Raw genomic sequence first — 13,680 nt, forward strand, 5'->3', positions numbered from 1 at the left:
ACAGAAAATGTAGAGAAATAGTATTTTGAATCATAGACTGAATAGTCAGAAATATCTTTATTGGGTCTTAACACTAACAAATAGTATTTAAAAGGGACAGATTTAATAGAAGGATATCTAGTATTTCCCACATGGTCTGATACCTCCTTTAAGGTTAGAGATGGAACACTGATGGTCTCTCATCAGAAACCAAAAGGAAAGTCACAAGGTCTGCATATGAGCCTGTGCAAGTCATTCACAAATCTAACTGTGTTCCCTTAGGTGCTCAGGCACCTGGGATGGCCAGGATGGAGGCGAACAGAAAGTAGCATTTGTGAATGAAGAGTGACATTGGAGGGAGGTCAGGCTGAGTATTCGTTTTAATAGTTATGGTTTTCTGTCTCCTTTTTTGTGGCTCATGTATAACTAAGATTTAATTGTTTAATGCACTTCTTCATTTTCATTTTTATTCAGATATTCTGTTCTCACAAGAACTGTTTGGTGCTTTGTTTCCTTGCCAGGTGATTGAGGTAGATGAATCAGATGTGGAAGAAGACTTTTTTCCTACCACTTCAAAGACAGATCAAAGGTAGGTGCAGCAATTTTTCTGGAAAAAGAAACATCTGAAAAAATTAAAAATTATCCAGAATTCCATAGTTACACATTTTTCTATGCCATAAAAGTCTTCTATGTTAGTTGATTTTCAACTAGCAAAGTATGAAGAGGAATGAAAACAGACCAAGGACTAGTTTATAGAGTTGATGCAGCATCAGTACAAGGATTTTCAGTGAAAATTGAAATTGCCTGTAATTGTTTTCCTTTTGACTTTATTAGTACTTTTCTTTCTTTTTATTTATTTATTCATTTTTTGAGACAGGGTTCCACTCTGTCGCCTAGACTGGAGTGCAGTAATGTGATCTTGGCTCACTGCAACCTCAGCCTCCTGGGCTCAAGCAATTCTCCCACCTCAGCCTCCTGAGGATGGGAAATTTGTAGCTGGGATTACAGACATGCGCACCATACCTGGCTAATTTTTTGTATTTTTGGTAGACACATGGTTTTGCCATGTTGCCCAGGCTGGTCTTAAACTCCTGAGTTGAGGTGATCCACCCTCCTCGGCTTCCCAAAGTGCTTAGCTTACAGATGTGAGCCACCGCACTTGGCCTCTGCGCTTTTCTTAATAGAAGACTGTGTTCTCTCCTAACAGAAAATACTTTTGTATTTTGCTAACATTTGACTTCAGCTTTTTGTCATTGTCTTATTTTTATATACTTGACTACACATGGTGCTGTATTAAACACTAAAAAAGGGATCACATAGACTCACTCTGCTTTCAGAGGACTTGCATGGTCTTCCTGTGTGTTTTGGAGTTTTCGCGTATTGCTGTTGTTAAGCCTGACTTGATTCACTATTACCATTTGCTTTTATGCATTCACATTTTGGTTGCACACTGCTTAACTAAAGCTCGATTAATGAGAATTTCTACTTAACACAGTAATCAGCTGCCTTATTTTGTACTTATTTTCTGTTTGAGCATTTTATTAGGTCTGATGAGCGGCATATGCATGTTTTAATATGGTCTCTGCCTTCAGGAAACTTCAGTTATAGTGGAAAAGAGAAATAAACATATTTGAATTCATCAGAGAATGAAATAGTACGTAATTAGGTGTGGAATTTTATGTTACAGACCCATAAGTGTGAGCACTTAGGGGCTGGTGAAGAAAGAAGCAAGGAATGTGACCTAAAAGAAGCAGCTCCATGGAGAGAGTAAAATTGACCTGAGGCTTCAAAGATAAGATTTGGCTTAGTAGGGTGGAGAATGATGGTCCCAGCTGAGAGTAAAGGCATGAGCAGGAACTCCAGAAAGAAGGGTGATTGAGGAAAAAGCCTTACATCAGTTTTTCTCAAGCTTTTTTTTAATGGTCTCAGCCACTTCTTGATTATCCAAGGAGAAAAATTAATTAACTTAGATTTAATTCAATTTCTCCCTAACGTTAGAAATTAAATACCTAAAGAATGAAATTTTTGTTGAGTAGGATTGAGTATAAGAGGGCGAAAAACCATTGTAATCGCTATGATTTTTCACCCCACTCTATCCCTTGGAGCCCATTTTTGTTCTTTGACTGATATTGACCACACTGAGAATATAAGCTGTATGTTACTTAAAGGTTAATGTTAGAACAAGTATAAGTATAGTTCCACATTAACTTATTGGATCCTTTAAACATTATGCTAGGTTCTGGGGATAGAAAGATAAAAGAAACATTTCTTCCTTCAAGGAATTTACATTTTAGTGGTATGCTAATTACCGGACACTGCTAATCCACCAAGATAAATATTTTACAAAGAAGGTGGGTAACGTTTGAGCCAGTGATCAGCAGATCAGTTAGGACGCATTAAAGGAAATTATCTGGTGCAGAAAGAAGAAACAGTGGCACAGGACATGGGCATCTACTTTGAAGGATGGTCAGGGAAAGCCTCTGAGGAGCCTACATTTAAGCCAAAATTTTAAGAAGGGAAACGTGGCCTTCCGAAAAGCAGAGGGACAAGTGCATGCAGCCTGTATTAGTCCGTTTTCACACTGCTGCTAAAGATGTACAGAAACTAAGCAAGTTACAAAAGAAAGAGGTTTAATGAACTCAGAGTTCTACAAAGCTGGGGAGGTCTCACAGTCATCATGGAAGGTGAAAGGCACGTCTCATGCCAGCAGACAAGAAAAGAGAAAAAGAGCCAAGTGAAATGGGTTTCCCCTTATAAAGCCATCGAATAGTATGGGGGAACCGCCCCATGATTCATTCAGTTATCTCCCACTAGGTCCCTCCCAAAATACTTAGGATTTATGGGAGCTACAGTTCGAGATGAGATTTGGTTAGGGACACAGCCAAAACCATTTCACAGTCTATTGAAGAAGCAAGTTTAATAACGTTATTTATGAGCCATTGACTAAAGCGTGGTAGAAAAGGAGATGGTTTGAGATGAGAATAGAAATGGGAGGCAGGGTAAATCATGCTGCATGAACAGGTAAGCACGACAAAGTTTTGAATGTTATTATAAAGGCAGTGGGAATCCACACAAGGATTTAAAGAGAGGAGTGGCACCTTCTGATTTACATTTACAAAGGATCGCTGTGTTTACAGAACAAGTGTAAACAAGCTTACCTGAAAGGGAGTCCGGGTAAGAGAGATGATGGAGACTTGCACAGGCTGGTGGTGGGTGAGCTGGAGGAAACGGTTGCAGGATGTATTTTGAAGACAGACATGATAAAACTTGGGGATGAATTAAATATTTGGAGTGCGAGAGAATAAGGAATCAATGTTGATTTTCTGATTTCTTGCTTGAGCATTTAGATTTGTGCCATATATTGAGAAGGGCATAAAAGAAGAAAGGGCAGACGTGTTGTAGGGAATGATAGGCATATAATCAAAAGTTCCACTTTAGATGTGAAAAGTTTGAGATGCCTAGAAACTTAAATGAAGGGAGGTTATGGGCAATTGAATGTATGAGTTCAGAACTCAGATAAGGGGTTTGAAATGATACTTAAGTTTTACCTCTGGACAGCATGCAGATGGTACTTAAAGCCATTGGGATGGATGGGATCACCTGAAAAATAAGGCAGAGCAGAAGAGGGTTTCTTTTCCTAGCCTGCAGTTTTAACCTTACCCAACCTCTGGGTAGAACAGAGAAAAAACAAGGAAGACACGAGAGAAATCCAGGAAAGTAGAGTTGCAGAAGCCCATACTGGCCTTTATAGAGTCAAGAATACCAAGATAGGCACAGATGCAAGTCAGTTTATGTATTTATGGTAGGTAGTGAAGAGACTTCTTTTAGCTCATAAAGATTTACTTGAATTTCTTAGGCTCATTTTTGTGTATTAAATAGGACTTCTTTGGTTCCAGCTGATAGAAACTTAACTCAGATTCTCTTAAGGAAAATGAGATTGCTTGGAAGATTTTCAGGATACCCCAGGTTTTGGAAGGAAATGAGGGCCCCTTTCTAACTCCTTGTTTGGTTGTTCCTGTCTTTGTGAATTAAAGCACACACAAACAAATCCAATCTAGCGTCCTAGGTTTTGTGTTTTTTTGTTTTTTGTTTCTTTTTCAGAAATGGATCAAAATACTATTTTGATATTTTTGTTTTGGATGTATGCTTAAGGATATTAAAGAAAAAATAGTTTCCTTTTGTTATCACAGTAGGTAGTTTACATTTCAGCTGTATAAATGTCTGCCAATTCATTTAGACATGAAATAGTAATATAACTCACAGTTATATTGTTTGGCATTTCCTATGTGCCAAGCATTGCTCTGAGCAATTTACATGTGAATTAACTTCTGTGGTGCTCACAACATCCCTGGGAGATAGATAGAGTTATAACTTTATCATCCCCATTTTACAGATGAAGTGTGAAGCACAGTGACTAAGTAACTTACCTAAGGTCACCCAACTAGTCAGACAAGCCAGGCATTCTGACCCCAAACTCATCTCTGTTGTTGCTTCTTGGTACAGTAATTAACCTCTCTGTCCATTGTGCAAGCAATAAGAACCCTTTAAATTTTGAGAGGCTGTTCAGAAATTGACATTTTGGAAACAAATAAAAATGGCAGATTGGTGTTTCTAATTACAGCATCTAAGTGATAATTTAGACTGTTTTTGCAGAATTTTTTAGTAATTGCAGGTTATGCATGGTGTTCTATTTATAGTTTAAACTATTTAAGCTGTGCCACTTACTAGAATGGACTTTGATAAATGTGCTGATCTGCTGCCTCTGAACCTTAGTTGCTCTTCAGGTTTGCCTGACAAACCTCCTGCCCTTTACTTTTATGCAAAGGACCTGTGAATTTTTACTTCTGACATAAGATCTCATGATTCTCATTCTATTTTTCTAGATAAGACCTTTGGACATATTTATTTCACTATAACATCCTAAATCATGTTAAAGTTGTTGACTGAGAATTTATAAACACTGCTTTCATTGAAGACAGGAATCAGCAGACTTTTTCTTAATGGGCCAGATAGGAAGTATTTTAGGCTTGGTAGGTCAAGAGGCAAAAGCAGGGATATTACATAGGTAGATATTAGTATAACCATTTAAAATGTAACCATTTCAAAATGTGAAAGCCATTCTTAGCTTATGGGCCATTTAATAAAAACAAACAAACAAACAAACAAAAAACAAAACAAAACAAAAAAAAACCTGGCGATGGGCTAGATTTGCTTACTGGCCCCAATCTAAAATGACTTAAATTTTTTATTATTTCAAATACATAGGAATTTACTACAAGTTAAGCTTTATAAGAGTAGGAAATAGGCTGGGTGCGATGGCTCATGCCTGTAATCCCAACCCTTTAGGAGGCCGAGGTGGGTGGATCATGAGGTCGAGATCGATCCCGTCCTGGCCAATATGGTGAAACTCTGCCTCTACTAAAAATACAAAAATTAGCTGGGCGTGGTGGCACACGCCTGTAGCCCCAGCTACTCAGGAGACTGAGGCAAGAGAATTTCAGTGAGTCAGGATTCCACCACTACACTCCAGCCTAGCAACAGGTGAGACTCCGTCTCAAAAAAAAAAAAAGAGTAGGAATCATGATTTTCTTATTAACTGAGATTTGAATAGAAAATATTTCAATGTTCCCACAGTTTTCAGAAGTGGAAGATAGTAACAGATACATTTTAGTACATGATACTAACTATAATAATGTAAGTAAGCATTATTATAGTACTTAATATGTGCCAGGCACTGTTCTAAGTGTTTAAGCCTAGTAACACATTTGGTCTTTATAAAACTATTGTCCCCATTTTATAGGTGAGGAAATTGAACCACATAGTAGTTAAGTAATTTGTTCAAAGCCACATAGTTAGTAAACGGCAAAACCCAAAGTCAAGCCTCCGCCCGAGTCCTTTTCCTTACAGTTAAGTTTTATTGCCTCTAATGTAGATTTTAAGGGAATAGTGTGTTATTTATATTCATAGGGGCTGCTAGATTGAAAAACTTAGCTAGAAAGGCCCACTTGATGAATTATGTAGTTCATTGTGTTTGTTTTTGTTTTGCCTCAGGTGGTCCAGCGCATCATTCAGCAAAAACATGTCCCAGAGCCAAGTGTCGAAAGGGGTTGATTTTGAATCAAGTGAGGTAACTAAGTAATACTGTTCAATTTTAACTAATTTATAACTTTATAATATTTACATAGAGACTGCTAGCTGGTTACTGAACTTTTTTATTTGATAAATAATTTCATCTTTTAGGTTCAGGGGGTACATGTACGAGTTTATAACGTGGGAATTTCATGATGCTAAGGTTTGGTACAGGTCCCATCACCCAGGTAGTGAGTGGAGTACACAGCAGGCAGTTTTCCAACCCACATCCTACTCTCAGCCTTCACCCTCTAGTAGTCCCCAGTGTCTGTTGTTCCCTTCTTTATGTCCATGTATACTTATTAGCTCCCACCTATAAGTGAGGACATGTGGTATTTGGTTTTCTATTCTTATGTTAATTTGCTTAGGATAGTGGCCTCCAGCTGCAAAGGACATAATTTTTTTTTAATATAATGTTATTTTTTTTTTTAATTTTTTTATTGCTGTGTAGTGTTCCATGTTGTATATGTACCACCATTTACTACATCCAGTCCATGTTGATGGGCACTGAGGTTGATTCCACGTCTTTGTTTTTGTGAATAAGTGCTGCAGTGAACATATGAGTGCATGTGTCTTTTTGGTAGAATGATTTGTTTTCCTTTGGTTATATAGCCAGTAATGGGATTACTAGAGGGAATGGTAGCTCTGTTTTAAGTTCTTTGAGAAATTTCCAAATGGCTTATATTGTCTGAACTAATTTACATTCCAACAATGTATAAGCATTCCCTTTTTTTGACAACTTCTTTAGCATCTGTTGTTTTTTGACTTTGTAGTAATAGCCCTTCTCACTGGTGTGAATTGATATCATTGTGGTTTTGATTTACATTTCTCTGATGATTAGTGATGATAAGCACTTTTTCTTGTTTGTTGGCTGCTTTGTATGTCTTATTCTTTGTAATATGCCTGTTCATGTCCTTTGCCCATTTTCTAATGAAGTTACTTGAATGTCCTTATTGATTTATTTCCATTCCTTACAGATTCTAAATATTAGACCTTTGTTGGATATATATTTTTTGAATATTTTCTCCCATTCTGTAGTTTTTTGGTTTACTCTGTTAGTTTATTTTACTCTGTAGAAGCTCTTTAGTTGAATGAGGTTCTACTTATTCATTTCTGTTTTTGTTGCCATTGCTTTTGGGGACTTAGCCAAAAATTCTTTGCCAAGAGCAATGTTGAGAAGGCTATTTTCTAGGTTTTCTTCTAGGGTTATTATAGTTTGAGACCTTACTATTGAATCTTTAATTCATCTTGAGTTAATTTTTGTATCTGGTGAAAGATAGGAATCCATTTTCTTCTGCAAGGAATCCATTTTCTTCTGCACATTGCTAGCCAGTTGTCCTAGCACCATTTATTGAATAGGGAGTCTTTTTCCCAATGCTTGTTTTTGTCAGCATTGTCAAAGATCAGATGGCTGTAGATGCACAGCTTTATTTCTGAGCTCTATGTTCTGTTCCATTGGTCTCTGTGTCTGTTCTTGTACCAGTACAATACTGGTTTTAGTTACTATAACTTTATAATATAGTTCAAAGTTGGGTAGTGTTATACTTCTGGCCTTGTTCTTTTTGCTTGGGGTTGCTTTATCTATTTGGGTTCTTCTTTGGTTTCATGTGAATTTTAGAATAGTTTTTTCTATTCTGTGAAAAATGACATTGGAAGTTTGATAGGAATGGCATTGAATCTGTAGATAGCCCTTGGCAGTATGGCCATTTTAATGACATTGATGCTTCCAGTTCCTAAGCGTGGAATGTTTTTGCATTTGTTTGTGTTGTCTGTGATTTCTTTCAGCAATGTGTTATAGTTATCCTTGTAGAGATCTTTCACCTCCTTGGTTAACTGTATAGCTACGTGTTTTATTTTCTTTGTGGCTATTGTAAATGGGATTGTGTTCTTGATTTGACTTTCAGCTTGAACATTCTTGGTGTATAAAAATGCTACTGATCTTTGTACACTGATTTTTTTGTTTTTAATTCTGAAACTTTGCTGAAGTAGTTTATCAGTTTTAGGAGCCTTTTGGCAGAGTCTCTAGGGTTTTCCAGGTATAGAATCATATCGTCAGCAAAGAGAGTTAGTTTGACTTCTTCTTTTCCTGTTTGGATGCCTTTCCTTTCTTTCTCTTGCCTGATTGTTCTGGCTAGAACTTCCAGTACTGTGTTGAACTGGAGTGGTGAGATTGGGCATTCTTTTCTTTTTCCACTTATCAGGGAGAATGGTTCTAGCTGCTGCTTGTTCAGCATGATGTGAGCTGTGGATTTTCTTAGATAGCTCTTATTATTTTGAAGTATGTTTCTTCAGTGTCTAGTCTGTTCAGGGTTTTTATCATGAAGGGGTATTGGATTTTATTTTGTTCAGGTGATCATATCGTTTTTGTTTTTAATTCTGCTTATGTAGTGAATCACGTTTATGCATTTGCATATGTTGAATCAGTCTTGTATACCAAGAATAAAGTGTACTTGATTATGGCATATTAACTTTTTGGTGTGCTGCTAGATTTGGTTTACAAGTTTCTTGAGGATTTTTGCATCTATGTTCATCAGGGATATTGGCCTGCTGTTTCTTTGTTTTGTTGTCTCTGCCAGATTTTAGGCTGATGCTGGCTTTGTAGAATGAGTTAGGGAGGAGCCTCCCTCCTTGATATTTTTGGAATAATTTCTGTAGGATTGGTACCATTCTTTGTATGTCTGATAGAATATGGCTGTGAATCCATGTAGTCCTGGGCTTTTTTGGTTGGTCAGTATTTTACTGATTAATTTCAGAATTTATTATTTGTCCGTTCAGGTTTTCACTTTCTTCCTGGTTCAGTCTTGGCAGGTTGTGTGTGTTGAGGGATTTATCCATTTCCTCTAGATGTTCTAATGTGTGTGAATGGTTGTTCATAGTAGTGTTTGAAGATCTTTTGTATTTCTGTGGGGTCAGTTGTAATGTCATCTTTGTCATTTCTGATTGTATTTATTTGGATCTTCTCTTTTTTTCCTTTGTTTGGCTAGCCGTCTTATCAATTTTGTTTGTTCTTTTAAAGAACCAATTCTTGGTTTCATTGATCTTTTGTATGGATTTTTGCATCTTAGTTTTGTTCAGTTATCTCTCATTTTAGTTATTTCTTTTCTTCTGCTAGTTTTGGGGTTGGTTGTTCTTTTATTTCCAGTTCCTCTAGGTACAATGTTAAATTGTTAATTTGAGATCATTTTAATGAAGGTATTTAGTTCTACGAGCTTTCCTTCCAACAGTTTTAGCTGTATCCCTAGGATTTTGTAAGTTGTGGTTCTATTTTCATTTTCATTAATGAAATTAATTTCATTAATGAATGAATGAATTTTTACTAATTCTGAAGAATTTTTTGATTCTACCTTAATTGTATTGTTGGCCCAGGAGTTATCCAGGAGTAAATTGTTTAATTTCCGTTTATTTGTGTAGTTTTGAGAGATCTTCTTAATATTGATATCTCTTTTTATTGCACTGTAGTCCAGGAGTATATTTGGTATGATTTTGATTTTTTTAAATTTATTGAGACTTACTTTATGACTGAACATGTGGTCGATCTTAGAATATGTTCTGTTTTCAGATGGGAAGAATTTGTATCCTGCAGTTATTGGATGAAGTATTTTGTAGATGTCAATTAGGTCAAATTGATTAAGTTTAAGTCCTGAATTTGTTAGTTTTCTGCCTGGATGATCTTTCTAACACTGTCAGTGGGGTGATGAAGCCTCCCACTATTATTCTGTTGCTGTCTGAGTCTTTTTGCAGGTTAAGAAGAACTTGATTAATGGATCTGGGCGTGTATATATTTGGGATAGTTAGATCTCGTTGAATCAAATCCTTTATCATTATGTAATGCCCTTCTTTGTTCTCTTTTACTGTTGCTTGGTTTAAAGTCTGTTATATCTGATAAAAGAATTGCGACTTCTGCTTTTTTTTGTTTTTCATTTGCATGTTAAATCTTTCTCTATCCCTTTACTTTGAGCCTGTGTGTGTCATTACATGTGAAATGGATCTCTTGACAACAGCACTCAGGTCTTGTCCTTTTATCCAGCCTGCCACTGTATTCCTTTTAAGTGGGGGCATTTAGACAATTTATATTCAGGGTTAGTATTGATAGGAGATTTCAGTCCTACAATCATATTGTTAGCTGGTTGTTTTGTAGACTTGATTGTGTAGTTGCTTTATAGTGTCTCTAAACTATGTGCTTAAATATGTTTTTGTGGTAGTAGGTGGTGTTTTTTTTGTTTACATATTTAGCCAAGATTAGCACCTTATAAGGACCTCTTCTAAGACTGATCTAGTTGTAATGAATTGCTCAGCATTTGCTTGCCTGTGGAAGATTTTATTTCTCCTTTGCTTATGAAGCTTAGTTTGGTGGGATATGAAATTCTTGGTTGGAAGTTCTTTTTTCTTTAAGGATGCTGAAAATAGGTCCCTAGTCTCTTCTGGCTTGTAAGGTTTCTGCTGAGATGTCCACTGGTAGTCTGATGAGGTTCCCTTTGTAAGTGAACTGACCCTTCTCTCTAGCTGCTTTTAAGATCTTTTTTTTTCCTGTTGTCTGTGTGCCTTGGGGATAGTCATTTTATATAACGTCTCTCAGGAATTCTCTGTATTTCTTAATTTACATGTCAACTTTTCTAACAAGATGGGAGAAATTTTCTGGACTAAATCCTCAAATATGTTTTCCATATTGTTTATTCTCTCTCCTCTCCAAAAAATGTCAATGAATCATAGGTTTTGCCTCTTTACATAGTCTCATATTTCTCAGATGTTTTTATCATTCTTCTTCATTTCCTTTTCTTTATTTTTGTCTGACCAAGTTGATTTGAAGAACTGGTTTTTGAGCTCTCACATTCTTTCCTCAGCTTGGTCTGTTCTGCTGTTAATACTTTCAGTTGTACTATGAAATTCTTGTAGTGAATTTTTCAATTCTGGAAGTTAAGTATGGTTTATTCTTAAAATGGCTATTTTATCTTTCAGCGCTTGGATTGTTTTACTGGATTCATTGGATTGGGTTTTAGCTTTCTCCTGAATCTTGATGAGCTTCCTTGCCATCCAGATTCTGAATTCTATGTCTGTCATTTCAGTAATTTCAATCTGGTTAAGGACTGTTGTTAGGGAGCTAGTGGGCTCATTTGGAGGTAAGAGGACATTCTGGCTTTTTGAATTGTCAGAATTCTTGCACTGATTCTTTCTACATATCTCATGTAGATTCTTTCTCATGTTACAACTGCAGTGTAAGTTGAATATAGTCAGTTGGCCTTGTTTCTAGGTGCTTTCAGAGGGCCACAGCTCTATATAGATCTTTATTGTGGCTAGATTCTTGCCCTGCATGTCACAGAGATGTATATTGGCAGAATTTTTTTGATGTTGTAATCTTGGCTGTGATCCAGTAGCTAGCATTTAACATTAATGTTGCGCAGATAGGCTCTTACTCAGCTGCATACTTCTTTTGTATTTCTGTGTTTGTAGCCGTGCTGTATGGTAGGAGCAGGGAGAGAGATGACCACTTTACCAGGTCCACTCCTGGGCCATAGGTGAGGCTCCTCTTATCACTGGCACCTCAACTGCATTTCCCTTGTTAGGTGTCTTGGGTTGCTGGGCTCCATCAGTCAGAGGCCACGGCTGGCAGACAGGCCACACCCTTCCCAGACCAGCACTGTGGAGGACAGCACATCCCATTCCTGCACCAGCCCGTGAACCCACATGTCTCATTCCTCTCAGTGTTAATGAAAGATTTCTCCTCCACTTGAGTGCCAGCCACAGCTCTTAGCTTGGCAGCCCCAAGCTGTGTGCTACAGCCCTGTGGCACTGGGACCAGCCTATGGCTCCACTGTCTGAACCCTCAGAGTCAGGTACCGGCTGTGCTGGGGAATCCGAAATGCTCCCAGACTGCCAGGAAGGTACTCAGGTGGAGCAACCAGGAAAACACCCAGGCTGGGCAGCAAAGGCTGCACTGTGCACACATTCCTGCAGGGCAGCTTGGCAGAGGCCCTAGAAGGGGTTTTAGGGGAGGAGGGCCTGCAGAACCGATGTTCCTCTGTCCCACAGGGAAGCTGGCCCTACGCTGTCCTGCCCTAGCAGTCAGGTGGGGCTAGTCCTGCCCTGAGGGAAATAAGAAGTCTTGGGGGATGGGTGCCAGTGGCTACCTTCTGCTGCAGCTGCCCTGCGTGTGAAAACTCCTGGGCTCCGTGCATTCTGGAGCTCTGTCTCAGCAGATCCCCTGCCTGTTGAAATGTCTCTGGGAGAAATGAGATCTCTTATACCTAGAATCTTGGAGGTCCATAGTGAGAATGGGCTGTCTCATCGTCCCTTGACTCACCCCTTCCTAGGAGCCGTTCAAGACCAGGAACCAGCCCTGGCATTGGGCAACCCCTGCAGGGTTCCCAGCTTCCTCCCTCTTCAGCTTCCAGTTTGCATCACGTTTATCAACTCTTTGTGCTTTTTTCCAAAGATCTGCTCAAAATGTTGGCTTACTCGATATTTTGGTCTTTATCAGTGGCAGTGGTACTTCTTGGCCGTGTCTAGTTTGCCATCTTGTCCTTCCACTAAAAATTGTTTTAAAAAATAGTTTTATTGATAACCTTCCTTTGAACTATAGTTAATGTTAAGAGTTAATAAGTAACATATGTTGAGTGCCCATGAATGTATTTACCTCAGATATAAAAGTCCTGTAGATTTTTAAAATATGATATTCACTCAGCACTTATTTGCCCAGTTAACAGTGGAATCAAAATTTTGTTTAGCTGCTAACATTTACTTATACTTGAAGAAATGATGATGATATCCCAAGAGCTTTTAATATTACTTTAATGAATACCTAGTACTCACTATATGCTCTACATGTGTCGTGTAGAGGGTGGCACATGGTGGTGATTTCATGACATGTAGGTATTCAAGCATTGTCTGAAATGTTCTCTGGGAGGATTTCTGGAAAAAACTCCAGTTCCAGATGGTTGTCTGCAACCATGAAATCTCCTCCAGCATGAATGAAGAGGAGGAAGAGGAAGAGGTTTAAGTCAGGACTTGCCTCTTGCCTTTATTAATTTGTTGTTTCAGTTAAGTTTAAAGAAAACGGCATGACTGAAGGGTACTGCCCTTCCCCTTTCCTTCATGGTGGCCATTTTAAGGGACTTCGCTAGTTTTTGTTGAATAGCTTGAAGGTGTTTCTCTTAGGCCTATCACCCCTTTCATTTATTTTTTTTTATTTTAAAAATTGTTAATCGTAGCAAAAAATATAAAATTAACCATTATTAAGTGTGCAGTTCAGCAGTGCTAAATATATCCATATTAAACAGATCTTCAGCACTTTCTCATTTTGCAAAACTGAACATCTGTATCCCTGAAATAACAAGCCTCCATTTCTCCTTCTTCATCTCCTGGTAACTATCATTCTTTCTATGAATCAGCTACTCTAGGTACTTCATCTAAGTAGAATCATATAGTATTTGCCTTTTTGTGACTGGTTTATTTCACATAGCATAAGTTCCTCAAGGTTTATCTATGCTGTAACCTGTGACTTACGCCTTTTATTTTTAGCTTTGGCTGCTGCTGCCATGTTCCCTGTATTTCAGCTGTGGTTTGAGAAGACTCAAC

At 37.8% G+C, this 13,680-nt stretch overlaps 1 protein-coding gene across 4 annotated transcripts in view; it reads left to right on the top strand.

Annotated features, from left to right (window-relative positions):
- MRE11 (MRE11 homolog, double strand break repair nuclease) overlaps window positions 1-13,680 on the top strand; it is a 105,232-nt gene that overhangs the window by 79,158 nt on the left and 12,394 nt on the right. For all 4 annotated transcript variants that reach the window (XR_012517975.1, XM_074400323.1, XM_010352294.3 and 1 more), the window contains exons 18-19: window positions 501-568; window positions 6,031-6,106. Coding sequence is in view for 3 of the 4 variants with exons in the window: in XM_074400323.1 (XP_074256424.1) it covers window positions 501-568; window positions 6,031-6,106 (144 nt within the window). In the remaining variant the exon portion in view is untranslated. The remainder of the gene's footprint in view (window positions 1-500; window positions 569-6,030; window positions 6,107-13,680) is intronic.

The sequence above is a fragment of the Saimiri boliviensis genome, chromosome 6 (assembly GCF_048565385.1).
Source record: "Saimiri boliviensis isolate mSaiBol1 chromosome 6, mSaiBol1.pri, whole genome shotgun sequence".
NCBI classification, from domain to species: Eukaryota; Metazoa; Chordata; class Mammalia; order Primates; family Cebidae; genus Saimiri; species Saimiri boliviensis.